This window comes from Symsagittifera roscoffensis, chromosome 5, assembly GCF_963678635.1.
Source record: "Symsagittifera roscoffensis chromosome 5, txSymRosc1.1, whole genome shotgun sequence".
In the NCBI taxonomy this organism is placed as follows: domain Eukaryota; kingdom Metazoa; phylum Xenacoelomorpha; order Acoela; family Convolutidae; genus Symsagittifera; species Symsagittifera roscoffensis.
This window is the reverse complement of record NC_087066.1, coordinates 44527934-44546972: the sequence shown is the minus strand read 5'-3', so window position 1 is coordinate 44546972 and position 19039 is coordinate 44527934. Positions and strand designations below refer to the sequence as shown.

General features: G+C 33.1%; 2 protein-coding genes across 4 annotated transcripts in view; one reads left to right on the top strand and one right to left on the bottom strand.

Moving 5' to 3' along the window:
• Positions 1-19039, top strand: part of LOC134846061 (CCR4-NOT transcription complex subunit 2-like) — a 421605-nt gene that overhangs the window by 208912 nt on the left and 193654 nt on the right. The window lies entirely within an intron of this gene.
• On the bottom strand, positions 11499-16685 carry LOC134846544 (aromatic-L-amino-acid decarboxylase-like). 3 transcript variants are annotated; one of them, XM_063863923.1, is made up of 7 exons: positions 16608-16685; positions 15169-15432; positions 14688-14833; positions 14357-14467; positions 13613-13842; positions 12673-12962; positions 11499-12126 (listed from the first exon to the last, which is right to left on the bottom strand). In XM_063863923.1, exons 2-7 carry the CDS (start codon positions 15413-15415, stop codon positions 11762-11764), a joined length of 1389 nt encoding a protein of 462 aa, XP_063719993.1. In that variant the 5' UTR covers positions 15416-15432; positions 16608-16685; the 3' UTR covers positions 11499-11761. The 3 variants fall into 3 exon arrangements, with proteins under 3 accessions (XP_063719993.1, XP_063719994.1, XP_063719992.1); XM_063863924.1 differs by having other exon boundaries at positions 16548-16614; XM_063863922.1 differs by lacking the exon at positions 16608-16685 and adding an exon at positions 16409-16578.

Genomic DNA, 19039 nt, shown 5'->3' with positions numbered 1-19039 from the left:
AGCTTGTGGTTCTGTTTCGCATTGTGATACTTGATTTATTGCATATTTGTGTAGTGTTTTTTGTTCATTTTCTTCACAATCGTAATGTGTGACTAATAAGTCTTGGGGTCCTGTGCGGGGAGAAGGATTTATATTCTGATCGGAAATTACTAGAAAAAAGAGTTGGAGAAAAATTAATATTTTTAGAATATACATGTGTATGATAATCCTGAAAATGGGTTATAAAATGTGATGTAACCAATTGTCTTTTTGGTATATCTGTCGTATTTATATATTACTTCAGTTGTTATAAATGGTGGTGGTAGTGATTGAGCTGTTATATTTGGTGGGTTTAATAGGTAAGGATGTTGAGCAATGTTGTTTAGTTTAACTATGATTTCAAATTTTAATTGTATGCTATTTTGTTGGAGTATTTGGATGTTATGGTCACGAATGTCTTCGTGGATATCTTGTCTCTATTGTAATCTATTAATTGCCCAGTTGTCGAGTCGGTTACTTTCGGAGTGTTGTCCAAATAATGGTGGAGGTGCTGTGAATGTATTCCAGTCTAATCTTAGAGGGATATTTGTTGATGATTGTTCTCGATATCTAGCATCGAGATTATTTGGGAAATTTAAAGGAAAACGTGTCGGCGAAATTTGGCTTATTGATGGTGTTGATGGTAGTGATAATGTTTCTGGTAGTGATGATGATGTTGTTGTATCGGTAGAAATATCTATTGGATCATTTATTAAATTGGGTTCAACTTGTGTGAATGATTGTGTTGTCCAATATGGTAGTCGTGATGTTTGGTTTGGAGGGTTAAAGGGATTTTCACGTATTTGTTCAGATGTTGGTGTTGAACCTAAGTAATCTGAGGGTAGACTTGAGGTGCTACGTTGTGAAAGAAGCGTAGGGGTTACTGGTAATATACCAATTGGGTTTTCCGGAGTACTTTGTGATGGGGATTGGGGTATATCAAAATGAACTCGGGGGGTTTGAAAATTTCTGTTTCGTCGTGGATGTATAATTTGTCTATTTATTTCAACTGTATTTTGATTTTGACTAAGATTTCGTATTCTACTTAATTCTTGTGGAAGTGTTGGGTACAAGTTATATGTTGGTTCACTTAGAGGTGCTTGTCGTTGAACTGGTTCTAGTGGTTCAGATAAGCGAGCGTGTCGTTCTTCAAAGGTATATGGGTTATCTTGGAAAGAAATTCGTGTAGATGTTTGGGGGTTTTGGGTAGTTGTAGGTGGTATCGGGTTTTCATGGGATGATGTCGGTGAAGACTGACTGTGTGATTGTTGGTTAGCAATTTTTGAGGGTTTTTTATTGATTTCTTTTAGTGAAAAAATTTATGTTTATTGTAGTATTCTTCTAGAAAAAGGATTAAAAGGATTGTTGCTATGGCGAATGTTATGACTGCCTTCTTTATACATTTGCATATTGTCAAGATGAGGGATGATAAAAATGTTATAGAAATTACAAATAGTACAAAAATATCTGTTCTACTAAAAATGGTTCGTATCATTTAGATAAGTTTTGTGTCTCGTACCTGTGAATATGGTCAATGGCTTTTGAGAGTTGGAAGTATAGTTCAAATATGGAATAGAAAATTAAAAAACTATTGCAAAAAATGATTAAGATTATTACAAAAGCTTCAAAGGTATCAAAAAGAAATATGAATAAAAGTTAAAATATTGTTAAAAAGTTTATGAAAATGTTGAGTATTATGTTGACTGATCGAGAGAAGAGCATTTAAGAAATGGCTTCTTGATCGAATATTTTTTGTTGTTTGGGGCAATTTTCAAGTGCGGTCGAATTATTTATTGGTTTTTTTACAAGTGGGTTGAGTTTTGTGAAAAATTGTTGGGGGCGAATTTTATGGTTTTCGGGAGGTATTCTTTTATTTTATTTCTATTTGTCAAGTGATCTGGGGTATTTTTGAAATTTTTATACTTTAGGCTAATTTAATATAGTCGTTCTTTTACTTTAGGCTAATTTAACAATTTTGTTTGGGGGGTATTTGAGGTCTGAGTTGGGGAAATATTGTTGATCTTTGGGTTATTAGATAAGGGAGGGTTATGATATTATGGTGATATTTATTTTAGTTGTCAAGTTGGAGTGGTTTGCTTATTTTTGACCTGGAGGTCGTAAAGTTATAGTTATAGATATGCCTGGAGTTTAATATCTTTCGTCTAATTGGTTTGTGTTAGAGTTATAGGAGGTGACGGATTGAATGAATCTTATTGGCTAATTTTGAACTAGAATTGATGCGTGTTTGTCAGCATGTTATTTTGAAAAATGAAAGTTTAAAATTTTTCAGAGGTGCAAAGATTATTGATTGTAAAATTAAAGTTGTTTTTGAAATTCAACTTTCTTTAATATTTTAGATTGTGGAATGAATGTTTTGTAGTTTTTGCGTGGTTGATTTCTAAGTCGTGATGACTCTCTAGGTTCTGATTTCTCTAATTGTTCTTGGGGTATAATTTTTTTTGTCATTTTTATATTTTTTCTTTCTTTTTGATGTATATTTTGATCTAGCTTTTTTGCATTGTTTTTCATTGTGGTTGATTTTTTATTTTGGTTTTCGAGGTGAATGTCATGTTGTTCTTTTGTTTCATTTTCCGTATGTGGGTTTTTTTGAATAATTTTTAAACCTGTGAAAGAATATAAATGAGTTAGTCGCGTAGTGCATATTCTTTTGGGTAATAAGGTAATAGATTGTTTCGATGCTGAACAATTTCTTTTTGGTCTGAGTCGGTGATTTTATATGTTACGTCAGTGTGTTTGGCAATTATTTGGTATGGTCCTTTACGAAGGGGTTGTAATTTTTTAGAAATTCCTTTTTGAGTGTTAAAATTAGGTATTAAAACAAATGTTCCAATTTTCAAATCGTGAATTTATTTGTTCATTAATGTTTTGCCTTTGTAACAACTTTTTTGTTACTTTTTGGTAAATTTCATTGTGTTTTTTATCTCTATTTAAAATCCATTCGGTGTGTGTACAGGAGGCTAATTTAAGAAATTGTGGGTGATGAAAATGATCTTCATCATGTGTGTGTAAAGGTAGGTTATAACAAATTGAGTCTTTGTTCGGTTGACAATGACTTTGTGAATTTTTATGAGAGTTTGCTGTAAACATAATTGGTTTGCGTGGCTTTTGATTAAAAACCATTTCATATGGTGACATTCCTAGAGTTGTCGTGATTTGTGAATTATATGCTAAGGGAAATAGTTTTACATCTGCTGACCATTCGGTGTATCTTGTATCATTTCCATTGATGATACATCTAAGATATCCTTGTAGTGAACGGTTCATACCTTCGACTAAGCCGTTTGTCCAAGGTGCATGAGATGTACGTGGTTTGTGTTTAATGTTATATAAATGACATAATGTGATGATTTCATTATTTATAAATTCTGTACCGTTGTCTGTAACTAAAATTTCGGGTAATCCGAACTTGGCTATCCAGTGTTCATAAAGTGTTGTGTAAGCGTAATAAGCGTTACAATGTGGTACTGGGTTAAGTGCTACATAATGTGTAAATGCGTCAACAATTACCAAAATGTAGGAGTTTCCTTCGGATGATGGTGAAATTGGTCCTTTTGTATCGAATGAGATACGATGGTTAAAGTATAAACTTTGTCCTTTAAAATCTTGTTTTTGTGCTATTTGTTTTTGATTTGGATAAGGTTTATTTAGCTGACATACTATACAATCATTGCATAGTACTTTTATCCAAATTGGTGCATTTGGGAAATAGAAATTTTGTATAAAATTTGAATATGTTTTCTCTGATCCAGAGTGTCCTTTTATGTTTTGTGTATGTGAAATGTTAAAAGCTGTGAGAATCATACTTAAAGGGAGACAGGGAACTGTTGATTCATTTAATTGGTATTCTAGAAGGTCTGTGTTTTCATTAATTGTTGTATGATTAAATTTTCGAAAATATCGGAGGAGTGTTTTATTTCCTAAAATTGTGATCTCTGCCTTTACGGGTTTAGTTTTATATTTGTGCCATGATTTTAGTTGTCTAATTACTGGGTCAAGATTTTGTGTTGTTTCAAGGTATTAATTGTATTTTTTCTGTTGGAGGGAGAAAAATGTTTTCAATTTCGAATTTAGATAAAGGAATTGTGTCAAGTGGGTCATGGAGGTCAAAAACTTGATTTATTGTGTATTTTGAATCGTTTGTTTGTGGTCCTGATAAATTTATTTTATCAGTTAGATTTTCTTTTTCAATCAACGGGAAAAGGTCTTTTTTATGCGAGTGTTGTTTTACTCTTTTTTGTTGGGTGTTATTTTTTATCCATTGTGAGTATGGAATTGGTTTGAAAGTTGACGTTCCAAGTAGATCAACTTCGTAGTGGTTATTTTGGCAATCTAAGTAAAGTGGGAAGTGTTGTAGGTTATTTATCTGTGATTGTTCAACGTCGGTTTTTACTGCATATTTGCATTCTAGTCGGGGTGATGTTTCGTTTTCTGCAAGGTAAATTTTTATATTTTTGGGTATTTCAACTGTAGTTTTACGTCTAAGTAATTCAGGTGGTGTATTTCGACTTAATGTATCTGGTAATGCAAGATTTTTTCCTGCTGTCCAAACTATATGCTGAATTAATTGAAATCTATAAACTCGGTGATTTGGGTTTGACTTTTGTGTAAAGAGAAAAATGATTGGTTTGTGATCTGTGAATAGAACTGTTGGATGTTTTGATCCAAGTATCAGAAATTCATATTCTGTAAGTGTATAAATTATAGCTGTACATTATAAATTATAGCTGTACATCTTCTTTTGTCTGTGATTGCATAAAAACATCGTCTAAATAGATGATTGCGTTTTTCTTAAGTATTAGTTGTCTAAAAATTTTACTCATAAAAGCTGAAAATGCTGCTGGTCCTATCGATATTCCATAGAATAGGCGGTTGAATTCATATTGTTGATTTCCAATAACAAATTGTGTTAAGCGTCGCGATTGTTCATCTAGTGGCATTTGATTGTATGCTTTATTCATATTTGCGGTTGTAAAGTATTTTCCGTTTATTTTTGTTAAAATAACTTGTATTGGTTCAATAGGCCAATTGCATTTTGATTCGTATATTAGTGAATTAAGATATCTAGCGTCTAGAACTATTTTTAATGATTCTCCTTTTGCTAGGATGATAACAGGGTTGATAAATGTGTTACCCTTTGGTTGTTCTTCTTTGTTTACCGGTGAGATAATTTTGTATTGCTCTAAAATATCGAGTAATCTGTTCACTTTATCGTGTAAATGAATTGGTACTTTACTTGCTCTTTGTTTTTTGAAAACTGCGTCAGGTTTTACTGGGAGATGTAGTGATGAACTAATTTTGCCAACATCAAATTTGGATGTTGCATAGACTGATGAATATTTTTATACCTGCTTAGCTAACTTGTCAAATTCGTCTTGTGTTATTTGTGAATGTTGGAAGTTAAACATTGTTAAAAATTTCTGTTGATCCTCTGTATAGTTTTTTATGTTGAATGTAGGTTTGAAATATGGGGTTTTTGTGAAATAATCTGTATTTCTTTTTTCATTACTTATTATATTATCTATGGACAGTTCTTCGTTAAGGATTGTGGATTGAAAAATATCTAATAATTGTAGTATATTATTTACGCGGTATGCTTTTTCATGTATTGGTGATATTGTAGCGTTGGTTTCGCAATATCCTAAAAGTCCTAAGGGTAATGTTACTTGATACGGTGTATTGTTGTATACATGTAACGAAACGATATCTGAATTCGTATTTTTCAAATATTTTATGGATGAAATTGTGAATTTGAAAAACTTATGGATAGGTTTGAATTCAAAGTCTGACATATAGAGTTGTTGTTTATTTTGATTTTTATCATATTGGTGAACTTGTTTTATTGAAAAATTATATATGTTTCCTGATAGTGGTTTCAGGTGTTTTCGTTGTTGGTTATAAATTGGATAAAATTTTGAAAAGAATGGTGGTTGTTTAATTAATCTTTGAAAAAATGTTAGGGCTGTATTTTTTGTTTTTGTGTACTTATCTTTGATTAGTATTTTACTATTCAAGATGTTGATTGTTGGTATATATTTAGAGATAAATGGTATTCCAATGATATTGTGTTTAATATCAGTGATATGAAATATTTGTTTAAATGGTTTGTTTAAAATTTTATTTTGCTCCATTGTTCTTGTGGGGAGAAAAAATAATTGAACTTTTCCATAGTTTACCAATGTTGATCATTGTGCTGTTGCTAGTTTACTGGAGGTTGCAAGAGGCGTTAATTTTGGGTGTAATGTTTTGATTTCATTCCATGTGGGAATGTTTATTATGTTTGATTCTGCTCCTGAATCAATTAAAAAATCAATTTCAAGATCTGGTGGTTGAAATTCTTTGTTTCTTGGACTTTCTAAAAGAAATGGTATTGTCCAAATTTTTTCTTTGGGTTGTTTTTTTTTGTATATTTTGATAGATGTGATTTGTATTCAAGCATTTTGTTTTGTCATTTTCATTGGATTTATTTACAGTGTTTATTTCGTTAGTTTCTTGTGCCGTTTGTGTAGTATGGATGGGTTCAATATAATAATTGTGAAGGAGTTCTAATTGATTTTCATATATATGTGATGAAAAATTTTGTTCATATATAATAGGTTCGTAGTCGTTTTCGACTGCTATCATATTTATGGAGAGAGTGTTTTCTGTATCACTTTCTGTGTCTGATGATCCACAGTTTCTTTGATTTAGTTGTAGTTCGTTATTTCCTGTGTCATCAATACCTGGGGGTTCTGATGTTGTTTCTTCATTTGATTGTACTTGATTAATATGTCTTTGACGTTTGGGTGTACTACTTCTGTGGCGATGTTTAGAATTATTATAATGGTTATTATTTCTATGTAGTGATTGGGAATAATTTCTATAACGATTATTATTACTTGAATGTCGATTTTGTGAATTGTTTCGTGATCTGTTTTGATAATTATCGTTTGATCTGTGATAGTTTGATCTGTTATATCAATTATTTCTTGATCGATTGTTCGGGTAATTCTGATTTCGGTTGTTCGAATAACTTCTATTTCGATTATTTGAATAGTTTCTATTTCTATTATATGATGAGTTTCGTGATTGATTGTTTGGATAGTATTTATTTCTTATGTTTGATTGGGAATTAGGTCTAGAAACAAATTGTGTTGTATTTGAATTTGATCTGGAGTAGTTATTTTGACTATTTGGTCAATTGTAATGATTTTGTGAAGAATTTTGTGTATTTCTTCGTTCTGGTGATCTTCCTCTATAACTTGAGTTATATGGTGATTGATTTCTCGTGTAATTGGTATTGTTCGGAAGTGGTTTTAATGAACTGTTGTTGCTGTATACATTTTTGTTTGGTAGATTTTGATCTTTCTTCATGTATTGATAGAATGATTTATTTGGTTCTTTATATTTTTGAGGTTTGTTTTGGTTATCCTGTTGTTTTTGTCTACATTCAGAAATACTATGTCCGTATCGTCGGCAATAATTACACCATTTTTTGAAAGATGGTTTGCCTTTAAAGTTTGGGTGTTTTTCATAAATATTTAGTATTTCAGTGATTTTTTCAACGAGGTCTGTATCTGATTCCTGTATGTTGTTGATATTTGTGGTATTTGTTTCAATTCGATTAACATATTGTAATTTCAGATTTTCTGTTTCTTCAAGTTTCATTGTGATTTCTGCTTGCTCTAGTTTGTCTACTAGTTTTCGAAAATCTAGATCGGGCTCTCGAATTGAGGGAGGATGGGATGCTCTCTTTTTTATTGCTATTTTCCTTAATTGAGGTGTTAAAGTCATCATTAAGATTTCTGTCATTTTTGTGTTTTTATAGTCATGTGTATTTAATGAATATGCTTTTCGAACTAGTGTTTCGATACGTACTGCTAATTGTTTGATGGTTTCATTTGGTAATCTGCGAATTTCATTACATAAAACTCTTTGTTGTTGTTTATTTCTCTCGGAGTCAAACATTTTTGAAAATTCTTGTGTAAATCTTTTCCAATTTGATTTTATTTCTATAGGCAATACTGAAAACCATTTTTAAGCTGCGCCATCTAAGGTTGTTTGTATCAACGCTGTGCGTCGATGTATCCAACTTTGATGTAGTGGTGTATTAATTGGTTCTGGTCCTACATTTAAAATCAAATTTGCTGTTACTGCGTTTAAATAATTTTCTACAGAATATTCAGGGTCTGTTCCTGTGAATACCATTAATGGTTTGTTTGATGTTATTGATGATCCACCCATAAGGTATGGATTCATTGTCATTTGTATTGATTCTGCGGCATTTGGCATTTGTGAAAAATTGGAAAGTTGATTTTTTGTTATTTCGTGTTGTTGAAGGTAATATGGGAGTGGTATTTCATTTTGCATTTGTGTTGGTTGATACGAGTGTGTGATCATTGGGTTTTGTGGCTGAATTGGTTGAAAAGTTTGTGTATTAATTGGGTTTTGCATTTGTATTGGTTGTTGATTTTGTGTATCTGTTGGATGTGGAGAAAAAATTCTATGATATGTATGTGGTTTTTGCACCCCTTGTCCGCGATATTCTTGTGTATATGGTGCAAATATATCTGGTTGTAAATAATCATCATCAGAGGATAAGATATTGTACTTATTGCTTGACATGAGATTGATTGTGGGATATTTATAAATGCATAATGAGACCATTCGGGGTCCCAAACGTAGTCTGACTGTTCTGTGATGGCGGTATCATCGTTTGAATTTTGAGGTCTGAAATTTTTTCTTGCTTGCGAAATTAAATCTATATTATGTGTAAAATAATCTATTATAAACCATACCAAAATTTTTTGTAAGTCATGTTTTGTGTGTTGTGAAACTTCGTCTTTAGTGAAGTTTTCTTTAATTATATGTAGGAAAGTTGAAAATAGTGTGATTTCATGTCGTACCCTTATATGTTTGGTTGTCTCTGTCGGTGAGAAATTTGGGATTGGGATTTCATTTTCTAATATTGAAATATAACTATATATTATTGCAAAAACTTCATTAGTAAATATGGAGTTTGCTCTTTGTGAGTTATGATATTGTATGCTTTTTATATATTCTAAGAATACTTTTGAAAATTCTAAGTCAAGATCGTCTGTTTGAATTACATTTTTGCGGTGATTCGGGTTTGGTGTACTGAATTCTATGGTGTAGATTCCGTATTGTTGTGTTAAATTACATATATCTTTCAGATAATGATCATTAATTTGTCTTTTGATTTTTACATCTGGGAACTCTGCTTTGCATGGGCTAATTCCGGGTTCAAACAAATTTAGGAGTAAATTTTTGCAAAGATCATGTTGTCCTCTATTATCGGGTGCATCTACGAGGAAGGGGTAAATATCGTCGTCATCTGGACTATCTTCACTTGGAGTGTGTGTTTGGTTCATTTTTTTGTTTAATGACTGTTAATAGGTAACTATCGATGTGTCTAATTGGTTGATTCCAATTATACAAGTGTACTGGTTTGTGTTTATATTGCTTTTTTATTCTTCTTTTTCCTCTTTTTGATGAATTTGAAGTTGTTTCTGAGTCGGAAAAATATAATTGATCGTGAATGGGACAATTTTTATCAATAGATTCTTTTAATTTATAAAGTTCGTCTAAATTACTGGCTTCTGATTCTGAAAATGCGTTTCTATTTTTTGAAAATCTTTTTCGTGTGATTTGTCTTTGTTTGGTTATTATTTTCCTTTTTAGTGTTTGTCGTTTTGTTCTAATATATCCAACTGTTTGTGTATGAGGTGTGATTACAAGGTCGTATTTTTTGTTATCTATTTCACAGTTGTGTAAAACGATTGTTTGTTTATTTCCTAGATTTTTGAATGACATAAGGTTTAGGATGAGGGATGCAAAAAGTTGTTAGATGATTTCTACTTTCTTAAACTGTTAGTCCTTACGATTTTTTGATTAGCTTAACCTGGGTCTATTTGTTCAGGGTTGGAGAGAAAAGTATATCGATTCCGAAGAATGATTTTTTACTTTCTCGTGGCTAGTATAAGCTAAGGTGTTAACTTAATTAATCTTACTTAGGGGTAGTGATTGTGTTCAAGGGTTGGAGAATAGTAAATCGATCCACAAGGTTCAGGTATAATTAGAACGCAAGTAGTTCGTTAGATACTATTTTAAACTTACTAAGTCTAAGATTTATCCTGGGTCTGGTAAGAGGAGGGTTCAAGTGAAGGATGAATAACCGAAGTTCTTCACTGTTTATCCTAATTTGAATGGTTAGTTTCGTTGAAAAATTTCTATTAGTCTTGGGTTTTTTGAAAGGGTTGGATAGTGAATCGACGTTTGAGGTCGTTAGACACTAGCTAAGTGGGTGGGGGAGAACAAAACTGTTCTTTTTGATCCAAGGATAGGCCTTGATGATCAAGTTTTAAATTTAATGAAATAGAAAATTAATGTAGATCCAAGGATAAGCCTTGATGATCTGATTTTAAAATTAAGTGAATTTAAGTTTAAAATGGTTTAAATTGCTTAAAAAATTTTTGTTAATGATTTTTAGTGAGCTTATGACTGCTGTTATGTTTAGGTGATGAAGTTGGGGCTACAAATGATTTTATGATTACTAACAATTTATTGTCATGCTACTAATTTTTGTTTTTTATTTTCAATAAACATTTTCCAAACATGTTTTATATAACACTGCAGAATTTAGGAAAACGATCTGAGATCTTCTTATCAATCGTTATTGTATATTAATAATTTTGTTTAGCGCCTGAAATGATCATGAAGATTGACTTCAAGATTTTATGTTTGCAAATGAAAATCTAAATTCATTGCTAATAAAATTCTAAATATAAAAGTTTGTGTTGGCTTTTGCCGTACTATCATATAACTATATGGTAAGTTTCTACTTTGTCGTATGTCGTCTCTGGTTTGAGGTCTTCTTCCAATTCCGGGTAGTTCTGTTATCGTTCGGAATATTGGCTCTGATCTATTGAGTCGTAGAGACATTTCGATTAAATTATTGTCGTATAACATTTTGAAAATGTTTTGTCTAATTTCTAATCTATTTTTGGTTAATTCTAAGCTATTAAGGTCTTGTTCGAGACTTATGGTCGCACCAGATGAGTTAGGACCGATGTGGTTAACTCATAGAGTAATTTCGGATAGGGTACACCGTCTGCTCGTCACGCTATCTTATTTTCGGCCGGATAGGTTCGTGCAACTTCTTAGTCTAATACCGATCCTAATCTTACTCTTATACTATCTAGTCTCAGGTTGTTTAACTAGTCTCTGCTAGGCTCAATAGATCTAGGGTATACTGGTTTATTGCGGCTGCTGAAGTTCTCTTGGAGAGGCAACTAATTTCTAAGTTAAATTCAAATCTCTCTGGTGCTGAAATTACAAGTAATTTCAGCACTTACAAATAAGTGGGTTGTTAGTTAGATGGATCATGATTGGTTAATATTAAATACTTTACAGTGGTAAAATATCTAATTTATCCAATCATAAAATGTAGTTTAGATCAGGTTCCATTATCTGAAATTACTCTATGAGAAAGCTACCTCTGGCTTAAACTCATCTGGTGCGACAGTAATCTAATTTAGAGAAAAAGAAACAAAAAAGACAAAAGCTACCTCTGGCTTAAACTCAGTAGGGCCAAACAGGCTTGTCCTAGAGAGATTCATTTGTATTTATTATTAAAAGCGATTATAATATTTTTTTAATACCCAGCATGCTATATCGCATGCTTATTTAAAACATACTATCCATTTTCTTATTTGTCTGGAGTCTCTCATAAGTCTTTGAAATGCTTCAAGATGAGCTCGAATGCCTTGTCTAGATCTTTGTACGTAGTCTGGGTGCTACAAATTGCCAGTCGCAGAAAATAAGTTTCATCAATCTCCGATGGCGTCAAATGGACCTCTCTAGTTCCATTCAATCTGGCTAGCAGTTCTTTGTTCTGGTCGTTGCTCCCTTTAGCCCGGAAGCAAACCAGTCCCATAGACTGTGGTCGAAATAGCTCAAAGTTGTCGTTGCTGGTCACTAAATTGGCGAAGTAGTCTGCCATCTGGATCGAAGTCCGGATGTGTTTCTGAAAGGCGTTGACTCCGAATGTTCGAAAAGTGAACCAGAGTTTAAGAGAGCGAAATCTTCGGCCTAAATATAAAAACTTCTCTTGTCGAGGAAAGTGTTGAGGAAAAAATTGTCGCGTCCAGGCGGCAGGAAATTGGCGATGATAGTGCGAGTACAAAATTTATTTTTTCCTTTTCTTTGACTCAAACTTAATTAAGAGAAAAATCCTATTGAAAAACGGAAATTTTCAGTAAGTAGAACTTTTAAATAAAAGAATTTTCAATTAAAGTAAGTTTAGCTATTAGTGGTCATGCTTAATTCAAAAAATGATGGAGTCTCACTATAGCTGATTTAGAACTAATAGTAAAGTTTTCCAGATTTTCTCAGATGCAAGTTTGATTTAGAAGTACGATAACTGTGGTTCCTGCGAATCGCAAGAGAAGCTATCAGTAGGCCTAAACATACTTGTTTTAGAGAGGTCCGTTTGCATATCCCTTAAAAAAACTATTTTTAGGTGTTCAAGTAAAATTAGAGGAACGTTGTTACACTGCTGATCATTTTGATTTTTGTTAAATGATTTTTATATCCTGTTTAATGAGGTAAACTTTTTTGAATAAATATAATTCATACCCAGCGGTATTTGCCAGTGTCGGAAATCAACAGCCTGTGATTGGTTCTCATGTTGCAGATACAACGGGTCAACTCTGAATGCATTAGCCAGTTTGATCTTGTCTTTGATCCAGACAGCTGAACAGTCGAACTGAATCAGTAACCATTTGTGAGGGTTGAAGTTGAAAGAGTCGGCCAGTTCTATGCCAGACATGTGGTGTCTGGTTTCTTCGCAGATGAAGGCCGAACCTGCGTAGGCGGCGTCCACGTGTAACCAGAGATCGAACTTCTGACACACCTCACCAATTTCCCTATAGAACAAAAAAGTTGATAAAAATGAGCTGCGACGAGATTGTCCCGATGCTAATTGCTTCTTGTGTAGGAGCTTTTTCTACTAAACTTTTTCAATAAGTTCAGTGGGGTTACAGCAGGAGCGGATTTAGATGGACGCCCCTCGATGAGGAACTCGACCCCCTCATCAACCAAATGGTCCCCCCTCTAGTACTAATTTATGACATCCATTTTCGGCCGAACAACCCTAAAATATTTCTAAGGGCGCCTTTGGCGCCTAATACCCAACTAGTCTTTTGGTCGGCCTAAAAAAAGAAAATCCGCCCCTTCCGCCGCCCAGAAGAAAAACTTAGATCCGCCGAAACTTAGAAAACTTAGGTTACAGGGTTCCTTCAGTTTTGCTTTATTTTTAGCAATTTAGAGATTTATTTTTAGCAAAGAATGGGTGATTTGCCCAAAATGTACGCTCATTTTTCAAAGCGATATACAAAATTTCTAAGGCTTTTTTTCGCTCAGTTTCAGCTCAATTTCAATCCACTGCTGCAAATAAAGAAAACGATAACAAATTGATTTTTTTTGCTTCTTTTTTTGATAATGTATTATTGACCGTTGGCCGTACGTTGTGTCAACCGTAACTCATATATTTTGCATATCAAACGGTTACTCTTACTTGAGGTTATCAAATGAGCAGCATGAAGTTGTTCCCAAAGTGGCCACTACACAGAATGGGATCAGTCCCTTCTCTATGTCCTTCTGTATGGACTCCTCCAAGTCATGGCCCCGCATGGAGTAGTTATGGTCATAAGCAACTGAAGTGTACTGCACTGCACCTAACAGACAGGCCCTCTCTACACTTGAGTGGGCTAGCTTGGACCCATATGCCACCATCTTGCGAACATTCTAGATCAAAGTTAATTTTAGGCCAACAATATCGAATTGCAAACAGTTACAGTTCTTCGATTAAAAAATTTTTCGAATTAAAGTGTAAAAATTGTCATGAAGTTCAGTTATTGCAGAGAATTGAGGAGTTCTTGAACTCTTTAGTCGGATTGTTTTTGTGCAAAAGTTTACTTTTGAATTTTGATGTTAGTTGAGCTCAACGTGTTTTTAGAAAAAGGTTTGAGAATTTTTTTTGGGGTTTTTTCTTTGAACTTTTTTTTTCATTTTTATGCTTCAGTTATGGCAATTTTTATTAGCTTCATGTCAAAATAGTTCATAAAATTGCAACGAAGAGAGTCTTTGAAAAACTGGCGACCAGATTTGAAGTAAATAAACAACCCCCACCCCCCTCCTCCTCCCTCCCTCGTCTTCGGCACGCTGTTCGTTGAGAGACCTATGTCTTTCGAGGGCAAAACAATGACTTTTTTTGTGACCCTGGATCAAAGTTCAATCGCTTCAGAGAAGAGTAACTAACGGTGTCGCTTCCACCTTTGATGTCTCTGGCGACGAACATTGTGAACAAAGTGGCCTCACTGGCGGTCGAGTGGATCACCCCTCCTCCCCCTGAGTCAGATGAAGACAAGAACTAAACAAAGTAAGCACTTTATCTCTTCCTCAGTTTAGACCCCCCTCCCCTATCAGCTGCCATTATAGACCCCTTTTCCGCAGCCAATTTATGATTTCTGTATCCCCAAGTTAACTATGATTTTTTGTATCACCAAGGTCTTATTTGATCAGCACTTATCGTGTTTTAATGAGTTAAATTAGTTATAGAACATAGAGAAGAATGCGAAATGGGCACTTACATGTTCTGGTAGTCCGATCACTTTGGCCAGCCAGTCCATCATCACAATTTCCAGCTCAGTGCAAGCGGGACTGGAAGCCCAGGAGAACCCTATGACACCCAGTGTGTCCGAAAGTATGTCAGCCAGAATGCACGGGTAGGAGTTGCCTGAAAGAGAAGCTTTTATATCCATCTGAAAGTGTACATACAAGTAACTTGAATTAGCTAAATTGCTACAGTTTACCAATTAAATTGCACCAGAAAAAAAAACAGACATAGCGGTTGATTCCATCATTTATAAAAAAAATTTTGATAGAATTCATTTTTGATAGAGAAATTTTAAGAAACAAGTGTTTTGATAAATGCTTCCCTGCGTAAAACTTTTATCGGTTTTCTCTGTTTCCGAAAAAAAAGTTGGTATTTATAATCTTTTCAGTTACGAAAGCCACGTGTTATATGTCAATAAACCACCCTATGTGTCATATTTAAAAATGAAAGTTCACCTGTGGGAAAATAGGCATAGAAGTTTGGATGGTGCCAATGAGTCACTCCCGGCATGATCACTCTCTCCACATCTTCTAGAATATTCTCAAAGGGTTCCGGATCTACGGGCGCACTGTCTGGAATGAGTTCTTTCAGATATCCCGGTTTCACATTGGGATAAACTTCTCTGGATCTTAGGGTATCCAAATAATTGGCCGAGTAATCGATCATCCGTTTACCGAATTCCCGGTATTGCTCGCTGTTCATTTTGACTGCAAGGTTATCTAAGGTCAAAATTGATCAAAATTGATTCTCTTGTTTTGCCCTTTCAGTCATGATTTGAAAAACCGGTATGAATTTTTCGACTAAATTCGAGCTGGTAAAGCACACTTATTTACGCTTAATTTAGGCCGTTTACAATATTCATGCTTAAATTTAGTTTTTCTATAATAAATAAATTGATTTTTGGATATTCTTAATGCCATTTTAGAAATCAAACACTTCAAAATTTCAAGAAAGTTTTCTGCAAAGAAAAACTGAAAAAAAAGTTATGGTTTTTTAGTCGTTTTTCTTCAAAATCTGTTGTCCTGTTTGTCTATATCATTATGACTGTCGAATATGACTAAATGGCAGTTTTACGTCAGATCTTTTTATCACGCCACCTAAAAAAAAGCTACGCTAATTTGAAAAAATTTTCTTGTGGGTTTTTAAAGACTATGGTCGGAACTTTCTGTGCCACTTGCACAAAAACCGGCTATTCTTGTTCTGTGTACAGATTTCGTGCATTAAACAACGGATTTCGGATTTTGCTATATAGAATTTAAAAAAGCGGAGGACCATGTTAACCCAGATGTTTTTTCAAAGGTGGAAGGTGTCGTTTTTGTGGAACAACTTCGGATCCTTTGAAAACTGATTTTACTGCTAGATATCGACATGTCCGAAGTTTTTAGCTTGAATAACTAGCTATTGGACTTAGTTTTATTCTGTTTATAAAGTTTAAGAGCCGAAAAATTAAGGTCGAAGTAAATTAGGATAAAATCACATAACTTAAAATCTCTGCTTTTCTTATACATATATTGAAAACATATTTTTGTCAAATAATTTACAAAATCTTTTCCTAAGTTCTTTCCTTTTGAATTCAAAATCTTTCCTTTTGAATTCACGGCTTGCTGAAATTTTTTACTGCAGGTAAAATTGTGCAGAAAAATTGCTCAATTTTTCAGAAAAAAAACCGATTAAAGGTATAGAAAAAGACACTGCCTTGTGAAAATATCCAAATGAAAACCAAAAGTTATATAAATTAGAATGGTAAAAAATAATTGAAATGATAAATTCAATAAATAGTTAACTGCTAATAAATAATAATCCTCTTTTAATTATCCAAATTGAAACGAGTAACTTGGTGTCACTTGAAAGGTTGCTATTTCTTTTTGAGATCTATAAATATGTAGTGGCTTACTCAGCTTGTTTTCTTCTTTTTTCGTATGGCAAAGATTAAATTTCCTTTGTGTTACCTCTGTTGGTATTTGGGGCAATTTATTCAATTGAATTTTAAGAGCATTAAAGTTATTAATCCCCTTTAAAGTATTTGCTGCTTTGTTACTTTTCCCAACTGCCGTGTTCAACATTGCTCACAAGGCAGGTGGGAGTCGAAAAATTTAATCTGAAATGAACACTATAATTGATAAAACAGAGGAATTACAAAAAAAACAATTTATAATCATCAAACGAGCAATCTATCGACCATTTCAGGCAATTTTTCTTGGCTCGGAACCGGCGCATTTTTCCAACACGGGCATGTTGGGACATCCTGGCATCGATTTCAAAAAAGTCGTAATTGGATTAAATTAATAAAACGGAGCTTATAACTTTCTCGAGAAAAGCCACAGTTAAATCACTTTTTGCCCACAGGGTTTCTCAAAGCAATTGAGTTTGTTCATTTTCTGATTAATAATGTAAGCGACGAAACGCAGCACTATAACTCAAGCCCTGTTTAATGCACCGGAAACGTGTTGTTAAGGAATCATTGATATTGATACGGGGCATAAAATATGGCGCGAATTATGCATGCAATGGCATTACAGGGCCTGTGGGATGATTTTCCAGAAAAAAAAAATGTATAGGTTTTTTAAATTTTCTTCCGCCATAAGTTTCTTCCGCCACCTAGCATTAAATCCACACTTGTAAAGGAGAAAATATAGTTAAAGATTCGGTTTTTTTTCGATTTGGTTTTAGCCTGGTTGTTATTCAAAAAAAATGTTTTGATGAATGTTGATTTGATTTTCAAAAAATTTTGAATGCTGACAAAGATGGCCAGTTTGTTTACAAGAAAGGTTCCAATCATGTCGAAAAAATACGTATAACATGTTTTTTCAAAATGGTGTCGTTTTTTGTGAGTTATGTGACTAAAAAAGTTAGTTGAATGCTTAGAACTTAGACGAATTTGATAGTTACAGTAGTATAGGCAAACTCGGCAACAGTTTCCACAAAAAAAAACGAAAAAAAAAATTATTTTTAAAAAATCAGCAAAATTATGAAAAAAGAATCATTTTCATAGAATTATTTGAAATTTTGAAATTTTTTATTCTCAACAGAGCGGTAAAAAAACTTCTAAAATTAAGTTAATTTTAATAAAACAAAAGTCATAAAAAGTTAGTTTAAAATGTTCGAACAAGAGAAAAAGGGCTCCAATGTGACATATCACTTGACCCGTTTCGATGATTTTTTGTGTTACCTGACTTTGCGTGGAAAAGATAAAAAAAGGAAAACGAGGTGGGCTGTTTACTGTACAAGAAGCTCAGAATGTTCCGACCATATTATTATTAAAAAAAGTCAAATATTTTTAAAATTTCAGTATTGTTTGTTTCCTGGTGTTTACAGAAAGATCTAAATTAAATTTAGAAAACGCAGCTCATAACTTTCTCGAAAAAAAACCACAGTTAAAGCACTTTTTGCCCACGGGTTTTCTCAAAGCAATTAAGTTTGTTCATATTCTGATTATTAATGTAAGCGACGAAACGCAGCACTATGACTCAAGCCCTGTTTAATGCACCAAAAACTTGTTGTTGATGAATCATTGAGATTGATACGGTGCATAAAGTAATGACGCGAATTATGCATGCATATGGCCTGTGGGATGAGTTCTTCAAAAAAAGGAAAGTTTATAGATTTTTTAAATCTTCATCTGTCATATGGTATGACTAGTAAAAGATACTCCACATGAAGATACTCCAGATGAAGTTATCGTTTATAAGCATACGAATACAGTACCTAGCATTGAATTCACACTTGCAAAGGAGGAAAGTTATAAAAAAGTCGTTTTTTTCGATTTGATATCAGCCTGGTTTTGGTTTTTTTAAAAAAATTGTTTACATGAAATTTGATTTGATATTCGAATATTTTGACTACCAAAAAGATGGCCAGTTTATGTGCAAGAAGGCTCTATTCATGTCAAAAAAAACGTAAAACGTATTTTTTCAAAATTGTGTCGTTTTTTGTGAGTTGTGTGACTAAAAAAGTTATGAAAGCCTAGAACTTAGACGAATTTGATAGTCACAGTAGTATAGGCATACTGGGCATCAGTTTCTCTAAGAAACGACAAAAAGTTATAAAACAAAAAAAAATCTGCAAAATAATGAAGAAAAAGTCAATTTTATAGAATTTTTTGATTTTTTGAAAATTTTTATTCCCCAAAGAGCACTAAGAAAACTCTGAAAAAAGTAAGTTTTAAAACAATTATCTTGCGTCTTATCTCACTACAATAAACCTGCTATCGTCGCAGTTCGGTAATCAATCGAATCGAAATTAATCAGTAACTCAAGAGTGGTAGGCCAGTTTATCTCAACACTGCGACATTTTTTTGAAATTTTAAAATTTTCGAACAAGACAAAA